Genomic DNA, 26908 nt, shown 5'->3' with positions numbered 1-26908 from the left:
TATTATTAATTAAAGAAAACCAGATATGCCAAGTTAAGGAATTTACCGCTTTTCTACGTATGGGAAAATACAAGAGTCTGAGCACTGAAATCATTCCTTAGATGTACACCTCAGCTGTCTGGGGCCACTAGCCTGCGTTTTCACATCCTGAGTATCCTCAGAGCTCATTAGCTCACCATTGGCTGTAATTATAATCACTGAAGACTGTGACATCCTCTGTTTCCTGACATAGCAAGCAATAGTCCATTTATTATACCTAATTCATCAATTTTTAACAATTAGCCTCATATACGCTTCCTTTTTTCCTGAGCCATTTGAAATTAAATAGTTTCAAACATCATGGCAGTTCATTTTTTAATACATTAGCATGCGTCTCTAAAAATGACATTCTTTTACGTAATAACATTACCATTATCTCACCTAAGATCAACATTGGCTTCCCTGGTGGCTCAGAAGGTAAACAATCTGATCTGGGTTCAACCCCTGGGTTGGAAAGATCCCCTGGAGGAGGGCACAGCAACCCTCTCTACCATTCTTGCCTGGAGAATTCCATAGACAGAGGAGCCTGGTGGGCTACAGTCTATGGGGTTGCGAAGAGTCGGACATGACTGAATGGCTAAGCACAAGATCAAGATTAATTCAGTAAGGTCTGCATATATCTTAGTTATCAATATGTTTTGCTACAGATTCTAAATGCTTTCCCTTTTCTTATTTCTCTGTTGACTGAAAAAAAAATACACACGTGCATAATGAGAATTATGTTTTATTCAGTGGACTTTCTGAGGACTTAAGCCCTGAAGATAGCTTCTCAGATAAGCTCTGAGGAGCTCTTCCCAAGAGGTAAGGGAGGAGCCGGTATATATAAAAGTTTTTGCAACATAAACCAAGTGTTAGAGCATCCAAAGATTACTGTTATTAAAGGAAGCTGAGGTTTCCCTGGTGACTCAGATGGTAAAGAATCTGCCTACAATGCGGGAGACCTGGTTTCAATCCCTGAGTCAGCAAGCTTCCCTGGAGAAGGGAATGGTTACCCAATCCAGTACTTTTTCCTGGAGAATTCCAGGGACAGAGGAGCCTAGCAGGCTACAGTCCATGTGGTCACAAAGAGTCAGACATGACTGAGTGACTACCTCAGTTTAATGATTTTAGCATTTTTCTGTGTATGGGAAGATACAAGAGTCTGGGCTCATTGAAATCATTCCTTTGATATGCATTTCAGTGGTCTCGGGCCAGTATCCTGTTCTTTCCCATCCTGAATCCCCTCAGGTACACCACTGGGAGTGCCTGTAGTGGCTGATGGCAGCCTGTTTTTCTGTGTTTTGTGTTCCCTCAGGACTCACCACCAGGGGCAGCTGTAGTGGCTGATGGCTTGATGACCCCAACATTCTTTGTTTACTGATATGGCAGGTGACATTCTTCGTCCATCTTTGAAGACAGAACTGCAATCACTTACCTGGTCAGCTGAATCAAAGCAGCTGTGTACTAGGGGAAATAAGAAGGAGAATCCCCAAGAGCATGGGAACCTGGAAGCCTGTCAGAAGGGCATCTCTGTGAGGAGTCCAGGATGCTCTCGCTCCCCTGAGCTCATCTACACAGCTCTCCTCCAGGCTGTGGGCTAGATAGCTTTGCTTTGGCCTCCCTCCCTTCCTTCCTCTGTGCTCCACCAGGCTTTACCATGCACCAATTCTGTGCTACGTTCCGCACCAGAGTCTGCCCACCCAAGTGAACTTGGTCCCTGATCTCAAGTACAGAAAAGGTAGAATTTCTCCTCAGTGAGTGGTTCTGTCCTTGGTCTGCAACCTGTTATTCAGGAGCATCATTCCCATAGGACTGGCTTACCCATCTACTGACCTTAGAGTGTATACGAGGAGCTTCATGTGGCAGTCTGTGTTATTTGAACTGACAGTTGCCCTGATGAACATCATTACTTGACCAGAGCAGCAGACACAGTTTCAGGAAGAGAAAGCAAGCTCCTTTACCCTGAAATTTTAGTTGAGTTGCTCCCCCTGGGACAATTCTTTGTGCAAGGAAATATCTGATTTGCAAATTGAAGGGCATCTGTGATTACTTAGTTGACTTAGACTTTGTTGTTTGTTTGCTTTTGGATATAGTTGTTGGCTGTCCTTTTAAAATCGTTCCTGGGTATAAGAAGGTAAACACGGAGATCTGTGAGCTAATTTTAACATTTCAGAAATCTTAATGAAGATCACAAGTTTAGTCTAAATAAGACACGTACTAACTAAAACTAAATCTATTTGAATGATATCAATCCATTATGGCAACCCTGGTTATCCCATTCTTATCAAAAACTTTTTGGCAAGTTTTTCTTTTTTATTAATATGAATGAGAAAACTGAATTGTGGCGATTTGTAAGTATAGCAGCAGACTTTCCTTAAAACTTGAAATTTTTGGTGCCATCTGAAAATTAAATCAGTTGGTAAAGAGTAGCCACTGTGGAAAAAGAACATCGCCTGCCATTCCAGTAAAAAGCAAATGTTACCACCGCCAAGTCAGTGCAACCACCCTGACACCACACCTGGGCTATACCCCTGAGGGGAATTCAAGATGGGAAAGTACAGGATACCAGCCCTAGATTAAGATGCATATCTAAGGAGCAATTTCAGTGAGCCCTAGATGGTTTATCTTCCCACACATGCAAAGAACTAAAATCATTAACCCCAGATGTCTGTTTTTGTGATTAGCAGTAATCTTTGAATGTGCTACCACAGTTTGTTTGTTTGTTTTTCAGCAAAAATCCCTATATACCCCAGCTCCTCCCTTACTTCTTGGGAACAGTTCCTCAGAGCTATCTGAGAGGCTGTCTCTTGGGCTGTAGTCCTCAATAGGTTCACGGAATAAAACACAGCTTGCAACTTTTAGTTTGTGTGTTTTTCTTCCTCTGACCCCACCATGTGTAAAAACAAACTACGGAAATTTCCAATCAGTGGAGTAAGGGTGGCCCACTCCACAGATTCCAGTTTGGGGACCAAAATGCAGGCTTAGGGGAGTACAGTGATTTTAGCATCCTCACAAATAAAAATATAATCAGTCAAAGTGTATCCTGCCTTTTTTCTCTTACCCAAATTTGATTTGTGTTGCATTTATTGTGGGTAGTTTTATAAGCTACCTTTAATCCTGCCTTGAAATAGGTGGACTTTAAAAGAACACCAACCAACAAGATATTAATATATTTTAAGGAGGAGATTGAGAAGCTTAGAGATTAGAAAGGGAAATTCTAAATTTGGGGAACTGCTTCCTTGTAAGTCACCACCGGTCAAGGGTGGGACACTGGCTCTGTCATTAATTCTGAGAAATATTTCCTCACCCTCATCCTAGCCTGAATTAACCTCAACACTACTCCCCACCCCTGCTTACCAAGCAAACATCTGTTCATGGTTTACTTTCCCACTGAAGTCAGGGAGAAAATATTGAGGCAGACTCATTTTTCACTACAAAGATTTCTCAATGTAGCTCTTGTTTATTGTTCTATTTTGGAATTGGTTGCTGTGAATCAGTCTTGTGAGACTGAAAACTTCCAGAAGCACAGACAGAATCAAACATGGACCTGTGAGTTGAGGATGAACCCAGTGTGACCTCGGTCATTTCGCTGCCTCCACCACCTGAAGCCTTGCCTGTGTGGCCATCTGGCTCCACTGGATGCTTTTGTTATCTCACCTCAGTCTAAGCCAGAGAAATCAGTATAGCTTAACAAGTGTAGCTTATCAGAATGCAAGAGGTCTGGGAGTAATAACATGGTCTCTGGTGATTAAAAGATTAGAAGCCACCAGTTTGTAGTTGTGGTTGTTGATGTTGTTTTGGTTGTACCACATGGCATCTCCTGGGCTGTAGGGAGATCAGACCAGTCAATCCTAAAGGAACTCAATCCTGAATATTCATTGGAACGACTGATGCTGAAGCTCCAATACCTTGGCTATCTGATGTGAAGAGCTGACTCACTGGAAAAGACCCTGATGCTAGGAAAGATTGAAGGCAAAAGGAGAAGGGGGTGGCAGAGGATAAGACGGTTAGATAACATCCCTGACACAATGGGCATGAATCTGAGCAAACTATCTGGGAGCTAGTGAAGGACAGGGAAGCCTGGTGTGCTGCAGTCCTTGTGGGTACAAAGAGTCAGACACTACTTAGTGACTGAACAACAACATGGCATGCAGGACCTTACTACTCCATCCAGGGGCTAAAACCAAGATGCCTGCGGAGGAAGTGCAGTTTAAACCACTGGTCCACCAGACATTACTAACCCACCCAGGAACTGAAACCGTGATGCCTGCGGAGGGAGTGCAAAGTCTCAACCCTGGACCGCCAGAGAAGTCCTAGGAAGCCATCAGTTTAACTGGCATGTCCTCTTTTGACTCAGAGGTTTTTTAGCATTTGAGGTATGAAACTTGTTTGACAGCTGCCTCAAGCTGAAATACCACACAGTGATATGAGATTGGCTCTGTTTCTGAGAAATTTACTGTTTCTGTGTCATTCTGCAGTCCTTGTAAAAGAACTGTGTTACAATTACCTTCCAGCTATTTCACAAATGGTCACCTTCCCGCCAAGAGACAAACATACCACACATTTCTTTCCTAGCGCTTTTTCTTTCTCACTCTTAGTGTCTAGTACCACTATGCACCACAGGAATTGACAAGAATGCCCCCCTGACCTAAGGGTCTATTTCCATGCTTCTTCTGTCTATCCTAGAACTTCCAAGAACATCATTTTTTTAGTCAGACAGATCTAAGTTCAAATGCTGTCCTTGTCATTTCCTAGCTCTGTGACCTTGAATATTTCACTGAAAGTTCCTAATGCTTTGTTTTCACATTTATAAAATGGGGATAGAGTATCAGTTACCTCACAGTATTAGATGAGAGACTGTAAATAAAGTGCTTAAGAAAATTCCCTGGCATTTAATCAGCACTTCATAAATGCTGGTTATTATTTCATCTCTCAGTGGCAGTGTACTTTGTTAAAGGAAATCACACTAAGTTGATATTGACTTTATTTTTTTATTTTTTTAATTTTTCGAATTCATTTTTATTGGAGTATAATTGATTTACAATGTTGTGTTAAGCTAAGTTGATACTGACTTTAAACCCAAGGAATGTTTGTAGTCTAATGCAAATGAACAGCTTGCATTCTTTTTCCTGCTTTCTTTCTCCCAGGGATCCACTGCTTCCAGATTCCCTCTGTTGAGGTAGGGAATGACAATTAGAGGGCGCAGTGCCCCCTAACCTTTCTTTTCTCTCCTGGCCTCTGGCACTGATTAGGCCCACATACATTCCCCCCGCCCCCACCTTGTTGTTAGACCTTAGAACATTCCATTCCTATTCTGTTCAGGGCAGTATCTGGCCACTGGCCATCTCAGATCTGACATGGCTTAGCCAAAGGCCCATGTGGAGCGAATCTTGCCAGGGCCGACTCAAGGCACTTCCTCGCAGAGCTCACATTTCCCTGAAACCTCTGACATTTTGCCTATCTCCCCCTACCCACATCCGCCAGCTGTCAGCAGGGCAAAGCAGAGGTGACTCAGAGTAGTTTGAACTATTATATGACAAAAACCCTAAACGAACAGAAAAACTGCCTGAGCTTACTTCCTCCCACACAAAGCCCTCAGATTTCCTTGTTATCCTTTCTTTTTCCTTCAAGGTAATTAAAAAAAAAAACTTTATTATGAAAAAGTATGATTAGTTTTCAAGTGCCCACCACACACAACTTCAACAATAGAGTTTTGCCCATCTTGTTTATTTCTCCTTTCATTTTAATTTCTTAATCTGTGCTCGTTTATTCCTAAAGTATGTTTAATGCTAATTATGAGTTTATTTTTAGGACTCACCTTCTCCCTGAGTTAAAGGTGGGATTTGGGAACCAAGTGTGGACAGCTCCTTGCCCAGCCTCCCTGGTGTTCCTGACTGCTTCACAGTTCAAGTCTGGTGCAAATACAATTTCATAACCTGATCTTTTTTTTTTTTTTGACCACACCAAGTGGTATGTAAAATCTTAGCCTGATCAGGGATCCAATGCATGCCTCCTGCAGTGGAAGTGCAGAGTCTTAAACACTGGACCACTTAGGGAAGTCCCCTGATATTGATTTTTCTAATAAATAATGTTACTTACCTTCTTTATGCCAGACACTGGGCTAGGCACTGAGAACAGAAGACAGATAGACGAAGAAACTCTCAGTTCACTGGAAAATATTAACAGCAAAACGGCAAGACTGTTGGTTTGGCCTGATTATTTGTGCAGGTGCAGCAAGAGTGTTAATTTATCATATAGGTTCCTTTAGTCTTTATAAATCTAGAGTTGTATCTACTGATAAGGCCACAAAAGTATTTTCTTTCTAGAATTTTCCTTAAAGAATTTCAGATTGGACTTTTAAAAGGCTCTATTATTTGTTATCTTGAATTTAGAAAAACCAAGCCTGAGCCTAGGAAACTTTTTCCACCAGATTTTACCCATAGTACATATAAATTTGGGTAAATCCCTTTCTTCTCAAGATTCTTATGATTTCGTAAAGTCCGTGGCCAGTAAGTGGTCTTCCTACCTCCTGCAAACCTGGGACCTGATAAGCCAGGTCCTAGATGAATTTCCCTGAGAAGACTTTGTAAATATGGTTTCATCACACAGATTAAATGAACATCATTGTCAGAAGTGATATCTGGACAAGGTCTTGGTTGCATAACTGATTTTTTCTTATATTTCAGTAAAATAGAGGGCAGATTCTTACTGAATCTATCCAAATAGCTATATTGCCAAGAAAAGTAAGGAGATTTGGTAAATTTATGGCTCAAGTGTGTGGGTCAGCGAGAATCAAATATCATATTTAAATGTTTATTTCAGTTATAAAAAGCAGAGTCTAATAGTTTTCTTTGGCTTACTGAGAGTTTAAGAAGATAGAAAAAAGCCTTATTTATAGTAATATATTCAGAATAGAACATTAAAACATTAACATTAATGTAGAACAATATTCCTAACAAATAACCACAAATGTTCCTTGTTAGTTCATTTGGTCTTATACAGCTAATTCTCATTTTGTTGGCTCTTGAGTCAGTAGTCTCAGAAGCTATCTGCATTTTGACCAAAAAGAATTCTAGAAATCCTGACTCAGTTCACTGGTTTGGTATGAAATATGTCTAAGTGGTGTTAATTCAAAACCTGTACAGTTATCTCTTGGTATCCACAGGGGATTTGTTCCAGGACCCCCATGAATATAAAAATACAGGGATGCTCAAGTCCCTTGTAGGCATAGAATGGTGCTGTACAACTGGCCTTCCGTATTCCTGGTTTCCCCACCTGTGGATATGTAAGTGAAGTGAAAGTCACTCAGTCACATTCAACTCTTTGCGACCCCATGGGCTGTGTTTTTAATATATTAGTTTTTACACAAGTAATATATGAAAACCAAACACACAAAAAATGAAGAAAGCATTTTTAATCTTGCAGTACAGTATCTTAAAAAAGTACAGTAGTACAGTACAACAGCTGGCATTAGGTGCTGGCTCCAATGAACAAGCAAGAAGAGTTACTGACTGGAGGAGAGAGAGGAGGGGTGAGATGGTAGAGCTGCAGGATCATCAGCAAAGGAGACAGAGGGCAAGCTGCAATTTCACCCATGCCTGACACTGATGGCACAGGTTCTGCTTCCTTGCTGCATTCAATTCTATCTCATCATGCTCATAGTCAGGCACTTCAGTCATGTCCAACTCTTTGCAACTCTATGGACTGTAGCCTGCCAATCTCCTCTGTTCATGGGATTTTCCCACCAAGAATCCTGGAGTGGTTGTCATGCCCTCCTCCAGGGAATCTTCCTGACTCAAGGATTGAACTCTGCCTATGTTTCCTGCATTGCAGGCAGATTCTTTACCGTTGAGCCATGAAAGAAGCCTTCAATTCTATCTACCCTCTTGAAAAAACAATCCAGTGATGTCTGGTAGTTGCCCTTTATTTCTCGTCACAGATGACATGGTAGCCCTGGATTGTATTATGAATGCCTGCTGCAACCTTCATGTATCGTTCTGTGTTCTGGTCCTGTGCCCCCAAAACTATTAGTGCCTCCTCAAATAGAGAAAATCTCCTTGCCGTTTCCCGTGTTGTAAAGCTCTTCGGTTCTTCAGTCACTTCTTCCTTTTGTCTCTCTTCATCCTTTCTCTGGGCCTCCAGTTCCATCGGGTCTTCATTAGTTAGCTCCTTGTGTTGGACAGCAAGTTCCACCATTGCTTGGTGCCGCTTAGCAGTACCAACTACATGACCTCTGCTTTACATTTGCTTTCGGACATCCTGGGCTGGAAAGATTCTGTACTACTGTACTCTGTACAGTAAAGTACACAAAAGCACAACCACTTCTAGAGGATGTATGCACGTGGCAGTGTACACCAGACAAGTGAACTAACTTACATGAGTGCACATACAAACACATGTTCACATCTTTGAAAGCTCACAACTTGAAGGATTATATGTAGGGGACTTACTGTAGTGTAACTTACAGGGAAACTTATTTGCTTCTTTGGCATGCAAAACCAGTTAATAAATCATTTCCCAAAAAAATGCTGTACAAAATGTCTCAAAAGATAATTGTAAACCTGTTTCAAAGAAGTCAGTGAATGTTACACTGATTGATAAAAATGGATGAACGTAATTTTTATAGAGAATACAATCCAGAATGTCAGTGAGCTGGCATCTTTCCTAAAGGTGTAGCAAAGGTGTAGGCTGTGAGAAGACAGAGAACTTAGAGGAGTCAAAGTTCAGACGTGATTTGGGGGAGCTCATTATTTAGACTTTATTGGTTCTGAAAGTTCCTGTTGTATCAGGTTGTGGGCTCATTCATGGATCATATGTTATTAACAAAACTCCTCCAATGTCATGAAGCTGCCAAAGTCACTCATTTAGAAAGAACAAGACATAGTTCAATAATATCCCCATAGGGTCATCTACCAAATGGTCTAAGACCTAGTCAGGACCTGAAGAGGTAAAAGCCTGAATTAGGAGCATTGCAGTGATTAGAGGGGGATAAAAGAATTATAATAGTGAAAGATCTGGCAGAGGTTAGAAGGGCTGGGTTCTACAGATTGTGAGCCAGTCTGTGTATCACATTTTACAAACGTGAACTGTTAACGATTCTCAACAATAGCTGAAAATATGCATCTTACATTTGCAAGATAGTTTTGGGCATCAGTGGTAACTGATTGTTCTCTAGATCCAGGAGGAAATGACTTCAGCTGGAACAAATTATCAGGGGCAAGGAGGACAGTGTACGAGAAAGAACAATCTGTGGAAGTCGTTAGATCTGGGTCCCATTCCTGTTCTTCCACCCTGCCACCCACTACCAATGTGGCCTCAGTTTTTTGTTTTTCTATGTTTTTGCTGCACCTCACCAGGCAGCATGAGGGATCCTAGTTCTCTGACCAGAAATCCGACCCCGTGCCCACTAGTGGAAGCAAGGGATCTCAACCACTGAACCACCAGGGAAGTCCTTGGTGAAAGAAAGAGAGAGAGAGGTTGGAGGTGGGGGAGGGAGGAAGGAAGGAAGAAAGAAATTCTAGTGCTTCTTACTTTGTGAAGAAGTTGTAAGGGTCACATGAGGTCATTTCTGAGCCAAAATGCGAAGCCATCTATTAGAAAACCAAATGGCGTCCCTGGTGGCTCATCCAGGAAAAGAACCTAATCACCACATTTGCATGCTGGGAAAAAAGTCACTTCCTCTCAAGGACGTCAACTCTCTTCCAGTTTCTACAGTTTGCCAAGCAGAGCATGTATTAGGTTTCACTCTCTACTTGAGAACCACTGTTTAAAAGAATTAGTGGTGGTCAGGGTTCTTTCTACACTGTGGACAAGGGAATTTCCCCCTCATTTTTCAGTTGCAAGTGTTACTCTTTAGTGACAATTAGCTGCATATAAGAATCCAGGTCAGCCTTGGGCTGGAAGATTTCCAGTTGTGAGGAGTTTCTTAGAATGGGAGACAGAAACAAAAGAAGGGAAAGAATGCTAAACAAAGGCTTACTAATAAGGAATCTAACTCTGCTTGTGTGCCAGATAAGTATTAGGTTTTTTCCCCCAGAGTTTTTGTCACTCACACACCCTCCAAATACATAAAAGTCTTGGTTTGAGGGGGGTCATTTTTTTCAGAACTGGAAAGATTATTTGAGATGACCTGATATCTAAACACGGATCTCCATTAGATTCCAGAGTGCTCAAATGTGTGCAGAACTTGGCATCCATTTACCCTGACCCACAGAACACAATGAGGTCTAGTCTACTAAGGGTATTTGGCAAATATCTTGCTAGTGAATAATTCCTCATTATATTATGTAATGTAGTTCTTACAGAAATGATTCTAAAGGTTAAGAAACTCCTCATAGCAAAACATGTGGTATGCCCCATTTACTATCGTGTAGTGTAATTCACAGATAAAATAACACGTTTACACTCATAAACCCAGGTAATGCACTTTCAGAGTCTGGGCACTCAGAATCATTGCTCTAACAATTCTTTCCTTTCCCTCCTGCCTAATCAGTTTTTCCTCTCTGCTTGGTCTTTATTATCAATAAGCAAGCTGTTATTTTTTCCTGTCTTAAAAAAAAAAAGCAACAAAGTAGAACACCAACCTCCTCTTGACACTCAGTCTTCTCCAGTCTCATGGCTTTATATACCTCAGTTAAGTTCAGTCGCTCAGTCGTGTCCAACTCTTTGCAACCCCATGAATGCTTATGTCTTGTAGGTCTTCATAGAACAGTTCAATTTGAGTTTCTTCAGCATTACTGGCTGGGGCATAGACTTGGATTACTGTGATATTGAATGGTTTGCCTTGGAAACAAACAGAGGTCATTCTGTTGTTTTTGAGATTGCATCCAAGTACTGCATTTTGGACTCTTTTGTTGACTATGAGGGCTACTCCATTTCTCCTAAGGGATTCTTGCCCATAGTAGTAGATATAATGGTCATCTGAGTTAAATTCACCCATTCCAGTCCATTTTAGTTCCCTGGTTCCTAAAATGCCAATGTTCACTCTTGCCATCTCCTGTTTGACCACTTCCAATTCACCTTGATTCACAGACCTAATATTCCAGGTTCCTTTGCTATATTGCTCTTTACAGCATCAGACTTTACTTCCATCACCAGTCACATCCACAACTGGGTGTTGTTTTTGTTTTGGCTCCATCTCTTCATTCTTTCTGGAGTTATTTCTCCACTGATCTCCCATAGCATATTGGGCACCTACAAACCTGGGGAGTTCCCCTTTCAGTATCCTATCATTTTGCCTTTTCATACTGTTCATGGGGTTCTCAAGGCAAGACTACTGAAGTGGTTGCCATTCTCTTCTCCAGTGGACCACATTTTGTCAGACCTCTTCACCATGACCCTTCCGTCTTGGGTGGCCCTACATGACATGGCCCATAGCTTCACTGAGTTAGACAAGGCTGTGGTCCATGTGATGAGTTTGGTTAGTTTTCTGTGATTGTGATCAGATTCTCAGAGGGCACAAACAGAACCTTGTGTGCACCAGGACCCAGGAGAAAGGAGCAGTGACCCCACAAGAGACTGACCCAGACTTGCCCGTGAGTGTCCAGGAGTCTCTAGCGGAGGCGTGGGTTGATGGTGGCCTGCTGCAGGGTTGGGGGCATTGAGTACAGCAGTGCATGCATGGGACCTTTTGAAGGAGGTTGCCATTATCTTTATCACCCCCACCATAGTTAGTAACTATAATAGCAAAAGCTAATACATTTACCCTTTTACATGCAGTGCATTGTATAATAGTCATATCATCCCTATGAAGAGCTACAGAAGATGTGAAAACTGTAGCCTAGAAAAGGAAAAAACAAGAATAAAAACCTATCCAGGGCTTCCCTTGTGGCACAGTGATAAAGAATCTGCCTGCCAATACAGGAGACACAGGTTTGATTCCTGGTCTGGGAAGATCACACATTCTGTGGAGCTAAGCCTGTGTTCCACAACTATTGAGCCTCTGCTCTAGAGCCCAGGAGCTGCAATTACTGAGCCCAAGAGCCGCAAATACTGAGTCCCACAGGCCTAGAGCCCTGTGCTCTGCAACAAGAGAAACTAACTACAATGAGAAGCTGATGCACTACAGCTAGACAGTAGCCCTTGCTCATCGCAACTAGAGAAAAGCCTGCACAGCAAGGAAGACCCAGCACAGCCCCCAAAATAAATAAATTAAATAAAGTTTAAAAACCTGTCCAGCCTAACGGTCATACTTAGACCACAGACATAGATCTTTTCTTCATATTGAATCAAGGGTTGATTTCAAATCCCTAATGCTGCTGTTGCTGCTGCTAAGTTGCTTCAGTAGGCAGCCCACCAGGCTCCTCCGTCCCTGGGATTATCCAGGCAAGAATACTGGAGTGGGTTGCCATTTCCTTCTCCAATGCATGCATGCATGCTAAGTTGCTTCAGTCGTGTCCAACTCTGTGCGACCCCATGGACAGCAGCCCACCAGGCTCCTCTGTCCACTGAATTCTCTAGGCAAGAATACTGGAGTGGGTTGCCACTTCCTTCTCCCTCAAATCCCTGCTGCTGCTGCTAGGTCGCTTCAGTCATGTCTGACTCTGTGCGACCCCATAGATGGCAGCCCACCAGGCTCCCCCGACCCTGGGATTCTCCAGGCAAGAACACTGGAGTTGGTTGCCATTTCCTTCTCCATCAAATCCCTAATAGTAACCAATTATAAAGAAGCAGGTGGCTTTCCCAATAGCTCAGCGGTAAAGAATCCGCCTGCTAACGCAGGAGACGTGGGTTCAATCCCTGGAGGGAGAATATCCCCTGGGACAGAGCATGGCAACCCACTCCACGATTCTTGCCTGGAGAATCCTATGGATACAGGAGCCTGGCAGGCTACAGTCCATAAGGTCACAAAGAGTCCAACATGAGTTAACACTCATAAAGAAACAAATGGTGTATAAAGTTGGATGTTTTATCCCTGCTGACTCCAGACAGCTATTGGGCTCAGCAGAAGCACCTTTCCTCAGCCTTCACGTCAGAATGAAAGGGCAGAACAGACACCAAAGCTGGATAGCATGAGCAAATTGTGAGGGTGAAATGCAATAGGTGCCCAGCATGAAGTAAGTGCTCCATAATAGTTCGTTGCTGTTCTTATTAGGCTTCCCCCATGGCTAACTGGGTAAAGAATCCACCTGCGATAGTCACAGGAGACCTGGGTTAGATCCCTGGGTCAGGAAGATCCCTTAGAGAAGGAAACGGCAACCCACTCCAGTATTCTTGCCTGAAAAACCCCATGGACAGAGGAGCCTGGCAGGTTGCAGTCCAAAGGGTTGAAAGAGTCAGACATGACTGAGCGACTAAGCATACACGCTGTTATTACTGTTACCGAATCAACATCGGCAGTGTAGAAGTCAGCCTGATAGACTTTGCAGATCACAGAAGCTGTTCCTAGACCACTATTTGAGAACTCCTGCCTGAAAGACACAGCAAATCATCCTCCTAAAGTTCTCTGTTTATGTCTAAAGAGGATTTTCATACCGCTTTAATGAGCTCCAGGATGCTTTAAAAATATCTCATGATGTCACTTTCAGCTAAAGAAATAAGTAGAATCAACACTATAACCTCTTGACTGTACTCACCAAGGCCATAGGGACTGACAGCTGCTATGGATATTCTCTTATCTAGGACTAAATAATCAGGTTTCCAAAACTTGACATGAATTTATTGGCTGAGGGTTGGAAACAGGAAGTGGAGAATGGAGAGCTGGAATAGGCTTCATAGATAAAGATATGTAAACAATCATCATTGACTCAAATAGCCAAATTTCATGAAGTCACGATACAGTTCTAAAATGCAAAAAGCAAAATAGCCATGTTGGAAGAGGGAACCAAATACAGTCCAAAGATTTTGAGATTTCAGAAATGACAGGGAAAGTTGAAAGGAAATACATGCAGAAAATAGAAGGAAATGACTGAAATTTAAGAGCAAGGTCAGGCTGCTATGAACCACAGGATAGTGGGTATAAATCAGAAGTGGAACAATTGATTGGGTAAATAAAACCATTTGCAGTTTTGCAGTTTTCCAGACTGGAGACATTTCCGATCTTGGATGTCTGGATCTGTTTCAATATCCAAGTAGCCTTACTTCAAAGTGTTCATGGGAGCAGAAAGGACAATTGGCTGTGTGTTTATTCAGTGCTAGATAGAGGGAGTGGGAGTGGAAATGGGTGTAGGAAGTAAGTCTGAGTTTAAGAGCCCAGGAACCGCAAGAGGATAACCATTTTTCTCCAGACCAGCATCCAGGGTACTTTTCCGAGAAAAGGAAAACCTGGGAGGGACAAAATTGGAAACCAAGAAGACACAAGCATCTCTGAAGCTATCTAGGTATGTAGGTAAGTCACAGTGTTGTTGGGCACTCCAGGGAAAAACATGAGAAATTCTCTTTTTAAAAAATTTAAAAAATTTGAGGGAATTCCCTGGTGGTCTAGTGAATAGGACTTCATGCTTTTGCTGTGGAAGACTTGGGTTTGATCCCTGGTTGGGGAACTAAGATCCCATAAGCTGTGCGTCATGGTTAAAAAAAAAATTTTTTTTAAATATTTGTAACTTTACAGAAAAGTTACAACAATAATACAGTTCAGTTCAGTTCAGTTGCTCAGTCATGTCCGACTGTTTGCGACCCCATGAATTGCAGCATGCCAGGCCTCCCTGTCCATCACCAACTCCCGGAGTTCACTCAGACTCACGTCCATCAAGTCAGTGATGCCATCCAGCCATCTCATCCTCTGTCATCCCCTTCTCCTCCTGCCCCCAATCCCTCCCAGCACCAGAGTCTTTTCCAATGAGTCAACTCTTCGCATGAGGTGGCCAAAGTCCTGGAGTTTCAGCTTCAGCATCATTCCCTCCAAAGAAATCCCAGGGCTGATCTCCTTCAGAATGAACTGGTTGGATCTCCTTGCAGTCCAAGGGACTCTCAAGAGTCTTCTCCAACACCACAGTTCAAAAGCATCAATTCTTCGGCGCTCAGCCTTCCTCACAGTCCAACTCTCACATCCATACATGACCACTGGAAAAACCATAGCCTTGACTAAGGAACCCCTAAATACCCTTTGTCCAATCACAATATTTAAAATTTTTGTTTCCCTCATTAAACCTTTTTTCTTTCTTTTTCTGTAAACACACATGCACAGACATTCATATGATCTACCTTTTTTTCTTTGGCCACACTACCTGGCTTATGGGAAGTGTGGCTTATGGCCACACTACCTGGCTTAGTTCCCCCAGCCAAAGGTTGAACTCAGGCCCTATGCAGTGAGACCACAGAGTCTTAACCACTGGACTGCCAGGGAATTCCCCATATGATTTTCATTTTGAATCTTGAAGAGGAAGTTGCTTGTATTATGCCCCTGAGCAATATTTTAGGATTCATTTTCTAAGAACAAAGATATCCTCTTTGACAATTGTAGTATAAATTTCAAATTCCACATATTAAACACTGACATAGCACTCCTATCTACTGTAGCAGGCCTCTACTGGGCATGAGGCTGGCATAGCAGGACAAAGGCACGTGCTCCTTCTCCCAGCCTCTTTAGGATCTCTACTAATGATGGAACTCCAATGCTCATTTGTTTGGTTTACTTTTGTTCCATTCTTAGTCCCTATCCTCCTTAAAGAGTATAAAAACTAATCAGCAGGAAATACCCAAGTGCTAAGTGACCAATAATAGTAGAAAAGATTTGACTTGACAAGATTCAGTTGTAGCAAGGGGAAATTTGGCTCCCTCCCCACACCCTCCCCTCCCCAATCTCCCTTCCCCATTAGCCTCAGCTTAGGAGTGAAAATGAACTATAGTACTTTTTCTATTCTTTTTGATTTTTGGGGGGAAGGTGGGTAGCTGGGAGAATAATAAATACTTGAATGAGCAAAAATAAATTTGGGGAAAAAAATAGGGAGTTGGTCTCCTATGGTAATTCTAGTCTTTTACTGAGAATAAGAGTTTCTACAAGAATTTCTCTCAAGGAAAAAGTGACACTGTATTTGTCTTTTTACCTATTCTTTTTGGTGACTTGGAACTAATTTCTGTTTAAAAGTCAATTGATGTCAACCTTCCCCCCGATTCCCCATATGTGAGCCAATTACAGAACAGCTTCCCTGGTCATCTTGCAGTAGTGCAGGATCCACATATTATTCCACAGCAACAAGGAATGAATGAGAGGGCAGGAGAATGGGAAAAGATTGAGAAAGGATCTCAGCCTTGGGTAAGGGATGGGTTATGTGGAGAGGGGGAGGAGAAGACCCCAAAGACTATGCTCTCGGGGTTTTGGGGAGTTTAGGATCTCTACTGGAGCCAAGTTTCATCTCAAAGTCAGTCCTCTGTTTCCCTTCTTCCCACCAGGCAAAATGAAGCTGACTCTGGTGCAGATCTTTTTCATGATGTTGCTGCTGCTTCTGGGCCTAGGGGTGGGCCTGGGTGTGGGACTCCAGATGGCCGCAGCCGTCCTGGAGGAAAGTGATCAGCTACTGGATGAGTTTCTGTCCAGTGACTCACAGGACAAAGCTGAGGCTACTAAGGAGGGACTGGCCAGCCGAAGCACAGAAACCCTGCTGGTTAGCAACAAAGAAGTGGTGCAACCAGAAGACACCATCATCAGTGAAGATGAAGTTGGAGGAGACAGGATGCTCAGAGCTGAGGTTCTTTTACACAGCAACAAAGACTATCTTAGATCTGACGTGATGGACAGGGAATGCAATGCCCTGATGGCACTGAAGGTGAAGTCAAAAGACCACACTTGCATACCCCAGTACATATTTATCCATGAGGAACTAGATGCAGTCAAAGCTGTCTGTAAGAGTCCTGCTGTTGCCTGTGATCTCAAGGGAGGCAAATGCCACAAAAGCCCCCGTCCTTTTGATTTGACATTCTGCAAGCTATCCAAATCAGGCCAAGTGATTCCTCACTGTAATTATGTAACTTTCATTCTTGAAAAGTACATTCTTATGTCCTGTAGTGACATGAAAGTCCAGATAACATCATGAAGTAACTTTTCTTTTCTTCACCTTCTCACTTTTGTCTCCCTTTCACTTCTTTTCCTTACGGTTCTCATCCTTAAGTATTCTGCAAAGAAGGGTTTGGGAAGAGAAGCTGGACTATTCTGATAAATACAAAAATATAAATCTTCTTTCCCTAGGGTTCAACCAACTTGTATTTTGTTCCTGGGATTAGAGGTGGCAGAAGAGGGTGATGATGTCTGATCTCTGTAGGTTCTGTCTCTTGGAGTCTATCCCTTGTCCTGGAAAAAGATAAGACAGCCTCTTTCATGATCTTGGTCATTAGTCTGTTCCCTGGTCTGGAGGCCTTTAGGTGTGGAGTACAAGAGTTTAATGCATCCTTACCCATTTCCTTCCCAGCCAGCCACCACGAGCTTCTAGGGCACTCACATAAACCTCCTGGGCTTCCCAAGAAGCACTTCTCTGCTGTAGATGCAAATCAAAGTGACTCTACCTGTGACTGTATTTGAAAAACCATATGGACAAAGTTTCTTTTCCTGACCCCTGGTTGTAGGTGTACCCCCTTGGTACAGGACTATGGTGGTGCAGACCGAGATCAAACATGTTCTGGGGCAAAGACAGCATTCATTTTCCTGACCTTTCTCAACTCTTTTCCCTCCCATCTTTTACTACCTATCGTTTTGCATCTTCTCTTCCCTCCCTTTGTTTCTCCCTCATCCCCAGCCACTTTCTCCTAGTCTCATTTTCCTCTTCTTTTGGGGCTCTCCCTATTCTTTCCTTGAATCCTTTTAGAAATTCATTCAGCCAACACTGATCTCTTATGCCATGCCAGATAAGATGTTGGTCTTATAAAGAGTTTGGCATAGGGATTTAGAGGGAGGGTGGGTCAGGAGACTGATGAGAAAAGAGAACTGTTTTTTAAAACTATGTCCAATAAGTAGAATAACGCTCACATTAGATGCTCAATAGATGTAGAATGAATGGGATTGGAGGGAATTTTATTCTCATTCAGTACCTCTTTCCTTTTTTCTGAAAAACAAGAAAGTGGGTGAAAGAATATTTTTAGCAGAAAAGGTACTGGATCTACTCAGAGGAGAAATGCTATGGAGTTGAATAAATAGAGGGTGTAAGTGGTTGCCCCAGCCTATTTCCTCTGACTTCAAATCTATCAAGAAATACTTTAGACAGGCAGGGGTACAGAAGAGATCTTCAAAAATGGCAATATGGATTCACTATATGACTTGATTTTGAGACTTCCTTTCCCTAGGGTTTTTTCTGCTTTAGCCTTCTAGACTAACACACTCAAGAGTCAGGGACATCCATAAATGGGAGACTGGAGGAAGGAAAAGTTTGTCTTACTCTGCCTGGCTTTTCTTTTCTTGTTCTTTCATCATTTAGTCCCTAATTTCCCTTATCCTTCCTGTTCTTACAGGCAAGCAACCACTTAAATGTTTTGCCTGTAGCCTCTGCTCTGATTCCCCTATTTCAACATTTCCCTTTATACCTTTGACTCACCTCTCCTGGCAGTGACCTCTCAGGATGTTGGGCAGGAAGTGTGTCTACAGCTGTGGGCTGCCCTGACATTTCAGAGGTGGGTTGAAGAGTGGCAAGAGGCAAGGCACTGGACAAGGCAGATTTCTACCCTTCCTGACAGAGGATCTCTTTCAGGAGAACTAGACAAAAGGTGATTTAAGACAAGGGAGAAAAAAAAGAAGTGAGGTGTGAGAGAGGAAAGAAGACTGGCTATTAGAGAAAATCAGCCATCCAATAGGTAAACGAAAAACACTGAAGATTGGGAATGGGATGGGAAAGATTCCAAGCTTGACATCTTGACCATAAGACAAAGGATCCATTGTGTGGGGTGAACTATTAGGAGACTGGAATTGGCAAGAAACGGAAGCCAATATGTTTTCATGCACAGGTAAGACTACATCTTTTCATAGGTTTCCACCAGCACTCCACCGAGTACCTCTATCACCCTCTTTTGGTCTCCACTTTACACAAATCTCAGTGGTTAGGCTTTTATCTGACTAATTTCAGTAAGTTCAGTTCAGTTTCCTGTTTCACAAAAGCAATTTACAAAGGCTTCTGCAGGCTCCTAGTGACTTAAACAAGAAAACATAGCTTGGTAGGTGTAAAGGGTTGCTAAGATGTGGGGACTTCACTCGACAGAAATAGAAAATTAATTCCCTTGTGGTTCAGCTGGTAAAGAATTCGCCTGCAATGTGGGAGACCTGGGTTCAATCCCTGGGTTGGGAAGATCCACGGAAGAAGGGAAAGGCTACCCACTCCAATATTCTGGCCTGGAGAATTCCATGGACCGTATAGTCCACGGGGTCACAAACAGTCGGACACAACTGAGTGACTTTCACACACGTAGCTCAAATGATGCCTGATTCACAGAACTTTCACAAAGTCTTCTGGCTTCAATGTATCTCCCACTTTGCACTTCCAGGATATATGCTTAGCCCATATAACAGGTTCTCAAACCTTTTCCCAGTGTTCCTAAATTCCCAAAGCTCTGAAAACTGAAAGGTTTTCTTTCAAAGTGGTTCCCAAACTCAGTGAGATGGAAGTCTGACTGAACTGACTATGTTAGTATAATTATTATCTTTATTTATTCTCTATGATTATTAGGGCTTCCCTGGTGGTTCAGTGGTAAAGAATCCACCTGCCAACACAGGAGAGGCAGGTTCGATTTCTGGACCAGGAAAATCCCCTGGTGAAGGAAATGGCAATCCACTCCAGTATTCTTGCCTGGGAAATCCCATGGGCAGAAGAGCCTGGTGGGCTGCAGTCCCCAAGGTCGCTAAGAGTCAGACACGACTTACCAACTGAAAAACAACAATGACTATTACACATTTCAATGAGGAAATACCAAAATGTCTGATTATGAATACTGCCTCAGATAAACTCTTCTAGGGATGCATAAGTAATATATCTTATATACCCACACAATGTTGCTTTTTAAAATCCTAAAAATTCTGTTTCAAAATGCATTGGCCCTAAAAGTTTCAGGTAAGGGATTGGGACCTATATATACTACTTAGTTAGCCCTTAATTAATTTGAGTATTTAGTGAGACCATGAGCATTTTTGTGAAGACAACTCTGTTATAAATTTCTTTTAATTTTCAATACATTTATTGATCAATGGTTACCTGCTTACTGATTATCCAGTACCTCTTCAGAAGTTATAGAAATTGTATTAAACATAGAATCATGTAAGACAAGCAAGTTTTCTGACTTCTATCAAATATTGTACATGCAAATAAAAAGAGCTGAGTGGCTTAATTCATGTTCCTGAGGACTCTATGTGAATTCTTTTAAGACAAGCAGGAAAGAAACTACCATTGTATGCTGGGCACTGTACACTAGGTGCTGTCCATGCTTGGTTTTATGAAGTTCTTGTAAGGAGGTGGTATTTTATTAGTTCCATTTTGCAGGTAATAAGCAACAGTCTCAGAGAGTCCAAGTTTACCTGGAAGAAGGTCACCCAACTCATAAGTGGCTGATCTGCAATTTGAATGGAGGATTCTTGCTTATAGAGATGCTGAAATGGTTTGGGAGGTGCTGGGTTAAACAGAATTAAGTAGGTTTCTTTTATGCAGTTGGCATAACCTTTAATATTAACATGCCTTCAGTTTAGTTCAGTTGCTCAGCTGTGTCCGACTCTTTGCGACCCCATGAATCGCAGCACGCCAGGCCTCCCTGTCCATCACCAACTCCCGGAGTTCACCCAGACTCACGTCCATCGAGTCAGTGATGCCATCCAGCCATCTCATCCTCTGTCATCCCCTTCTCCTCCTGCCCCCAATCCCTCCCAGCATCAGAGTCTTTTCCAATGAGTCAACTCTTCACATGAGGTGGCCAAAGTCCTGGAGTTTCGGCTTTAGCATCATTCCTTCCAAAGAAATCCCAGGGCTGATCTCCTTCAGAATGGACTGGTTGATGTCCTTGCAGTCCAAGGGACTCTCAAGAGTCTTCTCCAACACCACAGTTCAAAAGCATCAATTCTTCAGTGCTCAGCTTTCTTCACAGTCCAACTCTCACATCCATACATGACCACTGGAAAAACCATAGCCTTGACTAGACAGACATTAGTTGGCAAAGTAATGTCTCTGCTTTTCAATATGCTAAGGTTGGTCATAACTTTCCTTCCAAGGAGTAAGCGTCTTTTAATTTCATGGCTGCAATCACCATCTGCAGTGATTTTGGAGCCCCAGAAAATAAAGCCTGACACTGTTTCCACTGTTTCCCCATCTATTTCCCATGAAGTGATGGGACCAGATGCCATGATCTTCATTTTCTGAATGTTGAGCTTTAAGCCAACTTTTTCACTCTCCTCTTTCACTTTCATCAAGAGGCTTTTGAGTTCCTCTTCACTTTCTGCCATAAGGGTGGTGTCATCTGCATATGACTCTCTAATAGGCAGAGATCATATTCAGCATTTCTAAATTTTTTTCATCATGAAATTCCTCCCTTCTGAAATGACATCCCAATCTAGTATTCTTGCCTGGAAAATTCCATGGACAGAGGAGCCTGTCAGGCTATAGTCCATAGGATCGCAAATAGTCGGACATGACTAAGCACACACAGTCTTCAGCAGCTTCTAGAACTAGTGTTTCTAGTTGAGAAAAGTTGTTACAGGCTTTTCTAAGCCCTTCACCCAACTTTGTTCATCTAATACACTTATCATGGGGACTACCGTAAAGATTCATATCTAGGTAAGATTATAAAGTAATCTACTCAGATTATTAACTAATTCATATAGCAAGGGAGAAAAGAGTCAACTCAGCTCTTGATTCTCAGAACTTCAGGTTCCTTATTTGTAAAATGAGATCATGATAGTGTCTACTTCAGGGTTGTTATGAGAATGCTATAAGATTAAATGGCCTTTAGTAGAGCTCCATGAATGGCAGCTGCTTTTGGTGGTGATGTTGCTGGGCTCACTGCTCATGGAAAGCATAAGCATTTTGACAACATTCTTCTGGAAGCAGTGCTGTGGTACAATATTCAATACCATTAGCTCAAGTTTCAGTTTTGATCACATTGGCTAGTATGTGAATATGTAGTGTCTTCTGCTGCTGCTGCTAAGTCACTTCAGTCATGTCTGACTCTGTGTGACCCCCATAGATGGCAGCCCATCAGGCTCCCCCATCCCTGGGATTCTCCAGGCAAGAACACTGGAGTGGGTTGCCATTTCCTTCTCCCGTAGTGTCTTGTAGAACTCCTCAAATTCCATCCCTCGGTGGCCATTTAATTTACATACTTGAGGACAGTGCAGTCCTCAGACCTGAGTGAAGAGGACCCTGATCTGGAGTCTAGCCCCTCAGGGGTTCCCTACACTTTGAAGTGCCTTTTACTTAGGAAGTTCCCCTCTGGTGTCTGGGACTGACTGGGGCCAGCAGTGCCATCTGAATCAGGTACCATGAGCTTGGACTGGGACTTCTGTGGGCCTGAGTCCCATTTCTCCCCTTCAGGACACTGCTCCCTTACCCCATGTGTGGAGCCAACCAGATGCCCCGTAAAAGTTCACCTATGGAACAAGATTGCTGGGAGAAATATCAATAACCAGAAATAAGCAGAAAGTGAAGAGGAAGTCAAAAACCTCTTGATGAAAGTGAAAGTGGAGAGTGAAAAAGTTGGCTTAAAGCTCAACATTCAGAAAATGAAGATCATGGCATCTGGTCCCATCACTTCATGGGAAATAGATGGGGAAACAGTGGAAACAGTGTCAGGCTTTATTTTCTGGGGCTCCAAAATCACTGCAGATGGTGATTGCAGCCATGAAATTAAAAGACGCTTACTCCTTGGAAGGAAAGTTATGACCAACCTTAGCATATTGAAAAGCAGAGACATTACTTTGCCAACAAAGGTCCAGCTAGTCAAGGCTATGGTTTTTCCAGTGGTCATGTATGGATGTGAGAGTTGGACTGTGAAGAAAGCTGAGCACTGAAGAATTGATGCTTTTGAACTGTGGTGTTGGAGAAGACTCTTGAGAGTCCTTTGGACTGCAAGGACATCCAACCAGTCCATTCTGAAGGAGATCAGCCCTGGGATTTCTTTGGAAGGAATGATGCTAAAGCCGAAACTCCAGGACTTTGGCCACCTCATGTGAAGAGTTGACTCATTGGAAAAGACTCTGATGCTGGGAGGGATTGGGGGCAGGAGGAGAAGGGGATGACAGAGGATGAGATGGCTGGATGGCATCACCGAGTCGATGGACGTGAGTCTGGGTGAACTCCGGGAGTTGGTGATGGACAGGGAGGCCTGGCGTGCTGCGATTCTTGGGGTTGCAAAGAGTCAGACACGACTGAGCGACTGAACTGAACTGAACTGAACTGATGGACCCTGAAGCCAGGCCCTGTTTCCAGGAGGGTGCCTGGTAAGTGGACAGTTCCCTCTGGCTGGTGTGGTATTTCTTTTGTGGGATCACACAGCAGTGGGTCACCAGAATGGTGCTGACAAATTGATTTTTTGTGACTCAAATATATCCTGGACACAGAATGAATTTAGGACTCTGGGTTGCCGATAGTCACTATTCACCCTTGGAACTGAGTGCATATATATGAGGCTTCCCCAGGACCCATGCCCATACTGCTCTGCTTCTTCTAATCTACAGCAGTTGAGGACGAGGGGCAACGTAGTCGTGTCCCTACACTGTGAGCTCCCCACTGCGGGCACCAGGGTGGACCTCACCCCTTTGCAGGCTCCACAGCATATGAGGCATGGTTGGCTGCTCCTATCTCTCGTAAAGACTTGTGAGATGATGGCTCTGCAGTGCCAGTGGAGCACTTCAGATCAGTGCCCTCTCTTGCCTCTGATTGACGGGTGGTGACATGTTCTCTTAACCTGTGCAAGATGAAGTATGGTCATTCCTTGTGTGAATGGGATTGCTCTTTTGCTCTGCCCATGGACCCCTTGCCTGTCTTCTTGGATGGTGGCAATGTGTGGAAGGCAGGAGTATGGTGTGGTCAGTTGTGAAAGAGGTGGCATTCTAGGAACGTGGTCATCATGGCCTAAAGAGTTCAAGAGAATTGTACATCTGAAACTAATATATTATTGTAAGTCAATGATGCTCCAATTAAAAAAAAGAAAAGAAAACTTAAGAAATTCTTAAGTCAGTTCTCAAAAAAAAAAAAAAAAGCAGTTCAGGAGAAGATATGGTTTGAAGATGTGTTGTTTTATGTTTACACTATAAAACTCCAGATGGCAAATTTCACATGGCCAGAAATTTATTCTCATTTTCCTGTGTACTCTTGGTGCTATGGTCTGAATATGTATCCCCTCCAGAATCACATGTTGGAGTCCTGATGTCCCCTGTGATGGTGTGAGCAAGCGGGACCTTTGGGAGGGAATTAGGACATGGAGCCTTATAAATGGGGTTAATGCTTCTACAAAAGAAATCCCCCAGAGCTCCCTTGCCATTTCTGCCCTGACCATGCTGGCACCCTGATCTTGGACTTCCAGCCTCCAGAACTGTGAGAAACGAATTTCTATCATTCATAAGATACCCAGTCTGTGGTATTTTGTCATAACAATAAAAGCTGGACTAAGTAAGACACTGCCTACGTTTGTGGTCATTATCAACACAGTAGAGTAACAAAGTAACCTTTGATAGAGTCACTGGAGCTGGTATTCACAGGCACCACAGCGAATGATTCGGTGCCTTGAGTCATGATACAGCCGGTGTGAAATAAGCGGCATTATGGAAACTGCAGAAAGAGCAAGATCTGTACGATTCCAGACAGCTTTTGAAGAGTTGTGGCATTGTGCTACCTTTTTCATGTGGTGGGAGATAATGAAATTATCCAGGAATAATGCCTCTGACAATAAATAACATGAACAAATGTCTCTTCGATCTAACAGGAAGAGATGGTGCCTGGATAGTAACAAAAGTCTGTATGTGCACTGACTGGACAGTAAGCAAATAAGCAAGTAGCTAGTAGTAGTTTCTTAGTAGGACTAAGTAGTAGTCCTCTTCCCATAATTCTAAATCATCAATGATAAGTCACTGTACTTCACTTGGGCCGATGACTTTTATAATATATTTAAAAGTCAAATTGTTTATATAGATAGGGGCCATATTAGTCATCACTCTTAAAAAAAAAAAGAAAAAATTGGCCAGGGCCACACACCTTAAAGACAACTCTGCTTACGGTCAAATAAGGTAACATCTCTGTATCATATCTTTGCCTGGCTCTTAACTCTAACTTTGCCCACCTCTGGAAGTATACTTCCATTACCAGAGTACATAATGGACCCACCTCTCTATATCCTTTGCATAATTTGGTACTATTTTAATCTCTGATAGTTAATAGGCAAAGTAAGGCATCTCATTATCATTGAACTTTGCATACCTTTTATTAAACAGGCCACACCTAAACCAATTCTTAGTGACTCAGTATCTCCTCTTTCCAGAGATTCTCTCCACTTCCTGATACAAACCCTCATAAACTTTCTTTTTGCATATAGATTCTGTTACTCCATAAACATAAATATAAAACCCTTTAAATTTAAATGGATTATTCATAATGGCTTCATAGTATCATCAAGCACGCCTTCAGGGTGCTGAATCTGGCTTCATTTAGGAAGATACACAGAGGAAACATGCTTCAGAAATTTCTCCTAGAGGAAAATTACACCACCAAGCTCAGGTTGTACAAGCGCCATGGACAGCCCATCATTCACCCGCCTTCAGTCTTGCCACCTGCCCTTCAGTGGACAAGGCCATCGTCAGTGTTGACCACCCTTGAGCTTATCTGTACCAGCCTCAACAAACTATCCGCATAGTCAGGCGTCTTTTCATTCACTGGCTCCTCTCTTGTAATCTGTTTTGCCTAGCTTAGTCATCTCAACTACTTTTGAAGCAACTCTTTTAGTGTTAATCCTAAAATGGAAAAACATTTAGTTAAAGTCTCAAGACAAGAATTAAAAAAAAAAAAGTCAATTGTAAGATGGGAACTTTCTCCCTTGGCAGGCCCTGTTTAATGAGAATAAAATTTGAACAGGCAGCGTCACATCCAGAGATAATAAAGTATCCTCTTAATGACTTGCGTAATGCCCTGGTTCTACAATTCTTTCATCTTTGCTGTTGTGGTTACTTAAATCCATCTTCTGAAATTCTAGGACCAAATCAACTGCCTAAGCAGAGGTGTTATAGGAGGTGGGCTCAGCAAAAGATGAATGTTACCTCAGAACACAATTATCATTGTAGTAAAATAGATGTAAACATAAGACTTTTCACTTTAATCATTTTTTAAGTATACAATCAGTGGTGTTAATTACATCCACAATGTTATACAATCACCAATACCATCTATTTCTAAACCTTTTTTTATCATGCCAAATAGAAACTCTGTCACTCAGGTCACAACTTGTATTTATCAAAATAGTACATGCCCACAATTCCAACTTTCCAACTCTCCAGTCCAAGTCCAAGTGGGGCCAAGAGGCACCATTTCCAGATCTTGCCTCACTATCTCTAGAAAAGTCTTCTTTCTCTACTTATTAATCCATCAAGTGGCTAAGCAGATTAAGGTTTAGCCCAAATACACCTCACTCCTTTCTCCTCTTGCTCCTAATATAGCTATATTTTAGTTTCTCTGTTGCTTACCTTTCTAACCTAATAATACACTAACTCTCTTAGTATCTGGTTCAGCTATGTGATATATATTTTAAGTTCCAATTTTGCAAGATGAGGATTTTAACATCTTTATCTTTCCCTTCATTCTCTTTTTCTGCTGTCTCCCAAATTCAGTGATTTCTCCTTTAGTCTTACACTGTCATGATTATTCATTATTAAGATTTCATTCTGTAATCAAAATTAAAGCTTAGGTTCATGTACTCTAACAGTAAAAATTAGTGCAAAGTATTTACATTATTTTGACTACGCAAATAGTCTGAACTGAACTGACTATGCAAATAATGTTTCTGAAGATTCAGA

At 42.3% G+C, this 26908-nt stretch overlaps 1 protein-coding gene across 3 annotated transcripts in view; it reads left to right on the top strand.

Annotated features, from left to right (window-relative positions):
* Positions 1-20262, top strand: part of RNASE10 (ribonuclease A family member 10 (inactive)) — a 43496-nt gene extending 23234 nt beyond the window's left edge. For 2 of the 3 annotated variants that reach the window (XM_059890794.1, XM_002690744.6), the window contains exons 2-3: positions 1334-14336; positions 16348-20262. In XM_059890794.1, coding sequence (XP_059746777.1) covers positions 16353-16988 — 636 coding nt within the window. In that variant the 5' untranslated portion in view covers positions 1334-14336; positions 16348-16352 and the 3' untranslated portion in view covers positions 16989-20262. Of the gene's footprint in view, positions 1-1333; positions 14345-16347 lie in introns of all 3 variants that reach the window. The other variant, XM_005211535.5, reaches the window with a different exon arrangement.
* Positions 20263-26908: the final 6646 nt, after the last annotated feature.

This window comes from Bos taurus, chromosome 10 (genome assembly GCF_002263795.3).
Source record: "Bos taurus isolate L1 Dominette 01449 registration number 42190680 breed Hereford chromosome 10, ARS-UCD2.0, whole genome shotgun sequence".
In the NCBI taxonomy this organism is placed as follows: domain Eukaryota; kingdom Metazoa; phylum Chordata; class Mammalia; order Artiodactyla; family Bovidae; genus Bos; species Bos taurus.
The sequence above is the reverse complement of the archived record's forward strand: the minus strand, read 5'-3'. Positions and strand labels throughout refer to the sequence as shown.